This window comes from Corvus brachyrhynchos, unplaced genomic scaffold, assembly GCF_000691975.1.
Source record: "Corvus brachyrhynchos isolate BGI_N302 unplaced genomic scaffold, ASM69197v1 scaffold565, whole genome shotgun sequence".
Classification (NCBI taxonomy): Eukaryota; Metazoa; Chordata; class Aves; order Passeriformes; family Corvidae; genus Corvus; species Corvus brachyrhynchos.
In genome coordinates, this window is record NW_008237911.1 from 279,598 (window position 1) to 287,496 (window position 7,899).

The 7,899-nt window shown below is 41.1% G+C and overlaps 1 protein-coding gene across 1 annotated transcript in view; it reads left to right on the top strand.

Annotated features, from left to right (window-relative positions):
* The window catches only part of EPHA3 (EPH receptor A3), a 186,384-nt gene extending 180,750 nt beyond the window's left edge, over positions 1–5,634 (top strand). The window contains 2 exon segments of the mRNA XM_017733054.1: positions 195–350; positions 1,724–5,634. Coding sequence (XP_017588543.1) covers positions 195–350; positions 1,724–1,829 — 262 coding nt within the window. The 3' untranslated portion in view covers positions 1,830–5,634.
* Positions 5,635–7,899: the final 2,265 nt, after the last annotated feature.

A 7,899-nucleotide genomic window follows, 5' to 3' on the forward strand; every position in this document is an offset into this window, starting at 1 on the left:
AGGATGATTACACAGCATTTGTCAGAGCCACCAGCATCAGCCCCTGTGGTGGCCTCGGCAGCTGAGAACTCCCACAGACCAACAGCAAAGCCACATCCAGCCTGGGTGCTCCTGCCGCTGCTAAGTTTAGATACCAAGTAAATCTGTTTCTCCCTCTGTTCCCTAACTTGCATTGCGTTATTCTGTCGTTTCAGGCCATCAAATCTCCTCCTGGACCAAAGCAGCATCGACATTTCAGCCTTCCGCACCACGGGTGATTGGCTCAATGGGTTCCGGACAGGGCAGTGCAAGGACATTTTCACGGGTGTGGAGTACAGCTCCTGTGACACAATAGCCAAGATTTCCACAGAGTAAGTTGGAATCTGCTGTGGATTTTCCTCACAGGTACAAGTTCAGGCATAAGCATGAAGGTAGCACTTTTATATGGTGTTTCCAGTTCTTAGCTAAAATTTTCTTACATTTAAAGAGACAAATGGGAGCTATTTGTTGTAGTTGAAATACTTATGAAGGAAATCTATGTCTGCTGACTGTGTTAAGGCCATGGTCCCACAGCTTTTTCTCACTAAGTACAAGGAAATTCCCTGTTTATTCCAATACGGTAGCACCGTGCATCCTCTGGTACACTAGCGTCACTTTCTTCCACTGAAGTTTCTCTGTTGATTCTTTGTATTCTGTATTTTATATGGGAGTTTCTCTACAGCTGGCACATTACCAATCTTTCCCTTTTTTGCCCAGCCTATATGTCACCAAACCAGGTGAGGGTGCAAACTCTTTGTTGCTGTTTCCCTCCTCCATGCTAATAATTACTCAGGGGCTGAACTCCCTCCTGCTATGCTTGGAAGTGAGCAAATGGCAAGTTTATTACATTTTAAATGCAATCCATCTTTGTTCTAGTGACAAGTAAGAGTAGGATAAATGTTCTCTCTGCACCTGAAAAGGCATCAAGTGCAGATAAAATTTTAATGTCAAAGGAAATCTTAATTCCCAGTTGGGCTGGCTGGATACACTATGAGTTACGGAGAAGTATTCAGCAGCTGTGCTACCAACAATTAAACACATCAATGCCACTAATTAGTGTGTTATTGCATCTATTAAAAGGGTGCTAATGGCTTTTTGTAACAATTACCCTTTGGGGACAGTGTAGAAATCCTGTAGGAATGCCCAATTTCCTGTGAGCCCCTGGTTAATTAGCCCTTCACAGGTGTCAAACCACCTCTGTGTTGCACAAGGAACAATGGGACTGGAGATCCTGGACAAACGAGGTGAAAACCAGGGCAGACCCTGCAAGCTTGGCCATGGAGTCCTTCACCTCAATGCTGATAGCAGAGTTCAGAGGGCCATTCAGAGGGCAGTGATGTGTCAGCACTGCCCAGGAAAAACCATCAGTTTCATAGGGGATAGAGATGTTAGAGAGGCTCAGCTGATCCACCAGTGATCCCCTTGCCCCAAAACCCCGGTGCTGTATCACTGGAGAACAGTTTCCATCCAGGAGAGCAAACACAATGAGGCTAAATGAGCTTTCACTCTATTTTTTGCAGCCCCCTTTTGTTTTCAGACAGTGGCTGTCAGTATTTTTTGCACCAGGGCTTGTGTTTCAGCAATATCCCTGTACCTGGAGGCTCCTGCAGTGCAGCATTATGAGATGGACAAGTTCTTTGCTGTTTGCTGAGGTCAGTGCCAGGAAACTCAGCGTCCTCACTCACACATCTTCTCTTTTTTCCAGTGACATGAAGAAAGTTGGCGTTACAGTGGTGGGCCCACAGAAGAAGATTGTCAGCAGTATCAAAGCTCTTGAAACTCATACAAAGAACAGCCCCGTTCCTGTGTAAGCTACCAAAATGATGTTGCTCAGGAGAGGAAAAAAAAAAGGAGAAAAGTTGCATCACAGGTCAGAAGTGATGGCTGATAAACGGCAGAATTTAAAGGATTTCTTTGCAACAGCTTTGGAAATGTAATGGCTGAGATTTCAAACCCACAAGACACTCAAATATTGAGTATAAATGCCTTAAAATAGGAGCAAACTTGTTTTCTATCTATTAATCCTAAAGGGTGGGTGCTCTTGACTGACTGTTAATGCAGATAGTAAATTTCAAAAGGAAAAAGAATATGTGAAAAATCCTTCCAAGTAAAAACCAGTGTTACTAAAACCTAGAGCCATTTGAATATTAAGTGACTGAATAACAGAAAAAAAACCCCATGGACATAAAAGCTGTGTATTTGATCTATACAGCAAACAAGAAGAAAGAAAGACTTGCAGTATTTTTATACAGAAGAGATCTGTAACAGGTATTTTATTTCTTTAAAAGCAAGGAAAATGGAGGACTATACCTCACAACCTGTCTGGCCATATTTACTATATTGTCATTGTAACATGCTATTTCAACTTCAGGAAGGAACACACAAATGAAGTTTGTAGTGACTTTGAGTTAGTTGACAAAAGATTTTCACCATTATGTTAGCTTCCCTGTGTTCATTTAAACAGAAACAAGTCTTAATTTTTAAAAGGCTTATTTATTTTCTTGGTTTGTTTTTTTGGTTTTGGTTTTTTTTTTTTTCATTATTGTTTATATTTATGCTTAAATACCTTAACCTGGCTGTATTATTGCCAAGTGCCAAATGTTATCAAAACTTCTTTGGTTCAACCTGAGATGTTGTCTGAGGGTTAGTTACTAGATTATTTTACACTCATAGCGTCCTGCATGAAGTACAGAAGGAAAGAAAGGTGGTCTTTTTTTCAACACTGACACTATGAAAAGCATCTGGACTTGTTGAGATTTCTTCCACTTGCTGTGAGTGGTATTTTCAACCAGGCTGGGGTTTTGACAGTGGTGTGTACATTGATCTTTAGATCAGTATCTGCCCCAAACTGCACTTCCCATTTCCTTCCCCAAGGCTGCTTTCCTGTCACAACAAGGACCCCTATTCTTGGGCAGTGTTCAGGTGAGAGATCTGCCAAGAAAATCTTAAAAAGGGCCAGGGTTCTTGCATCCTGCATTAACTGATGATACTTTTTGAGTTCCCTGGGAAGTGGCCCCTGTTTAAAAGGATGACTTAAGCTGTGAAGTGGGGCTTTGGTGTGGAAGTTTACACATGCCTGAGCTAGAAAGCCCCTGTACAGACACTGCCACCCTGCAGAGGACCTGAATTCTTGGCACAGCTTCTGTGGTTACCTGTTCCTTGAAAGAAAGCGGGAGGGAGCCCAAGTCTAGGAGAGTGTTCACATCTCCCCGTGGAAAAAGGAGACTGGAAGTGGATTTTGAGGGCCCTCCACCATTTCCAGCATCTTCCAAAGAGCTTCCCAACTCCTAAGCTGTTGCTCTGGAGCACATCAATCCCAGTTCTGAGCAGACACAACTCTTTGCTCTGAAAAGGAGTGGTTTAAAACACAGTGTGAGCCACTTCTTGTGCTTCTTAACGCTCTAGATGTGATGCCAGGCACACAGACAGCAGGCCTTGGTCACCAGGGGAAACCATTCTGTTTCCCAGCTTGCCATTCTAGAATATAGACCTGGTTCTGATGAATAAGAGTGAATCCCTAAAAGTCCAAGACTGTGTGAGAGGCAGATGAGTAAATGGCACGCTGTGTTTGCCCTGTGCATGCAAAACCAGGTAACCAGTTGTGCTTTCTTCTGTTGGCTTGGGTGTTGAAACTCCTTGGTATATAAGTAAGGAAAGAATCAGTTTCTAGGGTCTGTGGGGCTGAAATTGTTCTCCATGAGTCCAGGACTTATAAAATGTCCAGGCATGACATTTATCACACATTGCTAAAGAGAAGCAGTTAGAGGTTTTTTCATGAGTGCTGGCAGTGAACATGCTATAAAGGACTGGATTTGAAACACACTCACAGCATAATAATTAGTAATTCTTTCTGAAAGAATAGGGAATGGGTTTTAAAGTTGAAATTAAAAAAAAAAAGTGGAAGAAAGTTAAACTAAAGCATTTAAGATGTGAAGAATCTTCTCCGTATCTGCCCCAATCTCTCATGAAATGCAGCATGCTCTGTTGCTCAGTTCATCCAGAATCTTTGTTTTCTTCGAGCTGAGATTGCTCTGAATCAGACACTATTAGTGAATTTAAGCCACCAAAATCCAGTGGCAGACATTGACTGTGTGGGGACAGCTTTTTGTGACATTTCTCCTCAGCCTCATTCTGCTGCGGGAGAGTGGGGTGAGGGGCTGGGGTGGGGGGCTGACCTCTGGGAAGTTCTTAGAGTTTTAGACACTTGAAAACTTTGCACCAACCACCCTCAGTTTCCTCCTGTCATGTGTCCTGTCGTGTTCCTTGCCCACTGTTCAGGCATGCTCAGCATAGAAGATTCAATCTCACTGGGAAAAAAAAGCAGCTCAGTTTTGCTTTTCTTTGCTGTTAGGAGTAGAGAGTTTTTAAAACCCGTTTGGTTTTCTCTCCCTGTCAGAAGTTGATTTGTACTGTTAAGTGGCCTCTGTTGCAAGCATCCTGTACTCCCTGTCCCCCTGTACATATGTAAACATAGCAGTGTACAATTCTTCAATGTGGAGTAGAGAAATAGAGGTCGTGTGGCCATCTGCCTGTACAGGTTATGGACATCAAGCAAAATGCAAACTGCTCATAAAATGCCATGCCGTATTATTGGGTTTGTACCTTTCAATATAGTTTCCATTTTATTTATTTCTGTTAACATAACCTAGTTTTTGTGCTGTAACTTAGCATCCAATAAGCAATGTATAGATGTGATTTGATTGACAATATGTATTTACTTTAACTTGTATTTCGAAAGCATTACTTACTCATTTAGATTATATATTGTGCAATTGTAGATGGCCTCTTACTAATGTAAAATGATTTGTAGTGGAAACATTTATATTTTTATAATAAACATAATGAAAGTATTTTTTACATACTGAAATACTGAGGTGATTGCTTGGAGGACAAAGTAAATTTATTTGATTAGTGTGATAAAATTGTAATTAAATATGGATAAATTCTGAGTGTTAAAGCATGGGTCTGGAGTGAAAGCTAGATATTACCTATATTATCTATTAAAAGAAACAAGCAGTGCAGGTTTTAACTAAACAGACCAGCATTTGTGCAAAACTGACTTACATCAGTCAAAGACTTTACTTTCTCCATGGATACTGGAAAACATCATCTTCTACAGCCTGCCTATGGGATATCGAAAAAAGCTGTCATTTATTTTAGTTGTGTCAAGTACTTCCAAACTTTTGCTTTTTTTCCTCCCTCACCAGTGGACCTCTTTTCATCTTAATACTATGTTGAATCCAGTCAAAGATGTACTTTTCAACAAAATAAAATAGCCCACCGCGTACTGTAATTTCACCCCATGATCATTTCTTGCCTCTGAGTATCTGTATTAGATAATATTTTGCCCCTGTTTTGTTATGTCCCTGCCCCATTGTTTCTGTGTGCTTCACCCAAGTACAGGGTCTTTGAAAATGCCAACATACACAACTCAGGAATCCTCTTCCTATCAAAATAGGAATGGTTTTGATGCTTGCCAGTTTCTTGAATTTCGCAGGTTCTTTCTGTACCATACCTGATCTTGCATGCTTTTGTATACTACTCTGCTTACTGGTGCAAAACAATGAATGATATACCTGTCCTGGAGTCTGTAAGTTGATAAACTTTATGAATGTGGATGTAGCATACTTTTTTTTTTGGCGGGGGGGCAGGGGGGAAGTGGCATTTTATCTTGATGTGTTCAACAGAAAGGGGAATCACAGAAAAGAGTCACCCAGAGCTGGACTTGTCCTTAAATGACAACAGCTGGACTGAAAGCTGCTTTTTCTTCCTGCTGTAGTGGGTAAATGGTGCCATTTTAGCTTCCAAGCAGGGGGGGTTTGATGCTGTGTATGAGCACCAGGGAGGCGGCTCTGACGGGGTCTAATCCATGCAGTGTGCAAAGCATTTGCTCTGTAGTAGGTTTCACTTCAGGAATTGCTTTACCCTGATTTGTGTCTGTCCCTTTGGCATTGCTGGTACATCATATTTGCTCTGGATCCTAGAGGGCACAATGGCTATTGGTGTTTTTATTGCTTTTACTGTAAAATGGTGCTTATTCAGCCAGTCCTGAAAGGGCAGCAGGATGCATTCAGTTAAGAGCAGCAGGACAAGGAACTGCCTGGCAGCCCCCACCACCACAGAATCTCAGAATGTGCTGATTTGGAAGGGACCCATCAGGATCCTCGAGTCTGGAGAGGTAAATTGCTGATAATCTGTTCCATAAATTCAATATGTCTGTGGGATTTTCTAGTGCTGCCCAAGTGGTGTTTTTCCACTTCGCATTTCTTCTCAAGGATGATGCCCAGACCCAGATATCTGTATCATTAAAAGCCCAAGCAATGCCAAGTGAAATCAGACCACTAGTTCTGCTGTCTCATGTGCCACTCCTGTTAATTCATACAGATATCCAGACTATTGACTTCCTTTCATTTTCTGAGCTGCTCTAATTCCTCAGATCCTTTCCAAACTATCACTGCCTGGTCAGTAATTCCCTGTTTAATAGGTGTGCACTCAGATCCTTTCTCAGTCCTTGGTTCAATCCTTTGGTATTTCTTAATGAATTTTACTTTTCCTATTTAAAAATATTTATTCTAGAGGTATTTCTCTCAGCTTTGATTCATTCCCACATACAAACAGGCACATGGTCTTCATCTAGGTTACTCATGCAAAGGTGAACAGCACAAAACACAAAACCCCAGCTTTCTCTTGGCTTCCTCATTATCCTTTTCAGATGGCCAGAGAACCTCTGGTAAGTGAAGAGTGCTGAGTACATGGGATTTTTCAGCTCACTCTGCTTTCACATTAAAATGGTTTCATAATAGCCCATATTTCCCCAGTTAGCTCATAAGAATGTCATGGGGGACAGCACCAGAAGTCTTAGTAAAGACAAGATAAATCACATCCACTACTTTTTAGATTATGCTGTCACAGAAACAAATTAGATGAGTTTGACAGGAGTTGTTTATTCTTGACAAATCTGAGTTGGTTTCTTAAGACCTTGTAATCCTCCAGCTGCTTAGAAATGTATTGTGTGAGATATATGTATTTATATATCTCTCTCTATATATGTATATCTTTCTGGGTGTTTGAGGTTAGCATAACTGCTCTGGAATTGCCTGGCTCTGCTTTTCTCCTCTTTTTAAAGCCCAGAATGATCTTTGTTCCTCTCCAGTTGCCTGGGCTCCAGGACTTCTGCAGGACTCTTTGCTCTGAAAAGGAGTGGTTTAAAACATAGTGTGGGCCACTTCTTGTGCTTCTTAAGAGTCATCATTAAGGGAGCATTTGGTTAGCAAATTTCATTATTTGCTCTTAATTAGATTCAGTAACTAAGGTTCGTCACTGCTATGTCACTTTGAAGGTAGTTGAGGTGGGGGTTCATTAGAAATCTTCCAGTTCACTTTATTGCTCTCCACTAGAGGAGAAATATCCTGTATCTCCACTCCCCTTTTATCCAGTATTCTCAGGAAGCTCAATTTTTTAGTTTCTTCAGTAAAGTGAGTGTTTACTCACCATGCATTTGTAATTAATACTGAGTTTAGCTTCTAGCCCTTTAAGAAGTGTACGTTTGCAAGAGATTGTGAAATAACCAGAGCTTTTTATTCCTAATATTTGGGGATTTAGGGAAGCAGGCTTTTGGCTTCTTCTCCTGCCTCAAGGCCTGCGTGGACAGAAAAAATGAGCGTTTAGTCTCACTGTGTTCATGGGAGCATAGAGTAAAACATTTTATTTTAAGGCACTGAGATGAAATGAAGCCTGTAAAGAAACCCCACATATAAATGCTAAAACCTATTTTTTTTAATGAAAAAAAAAAATTAAGTGGAGGTCTGGTAGTTTTGCACCATAGTCTGACCAGGGATTCGAATAAGCATCTCTGATGTCAATTTTCCTGTCATTCCCCCT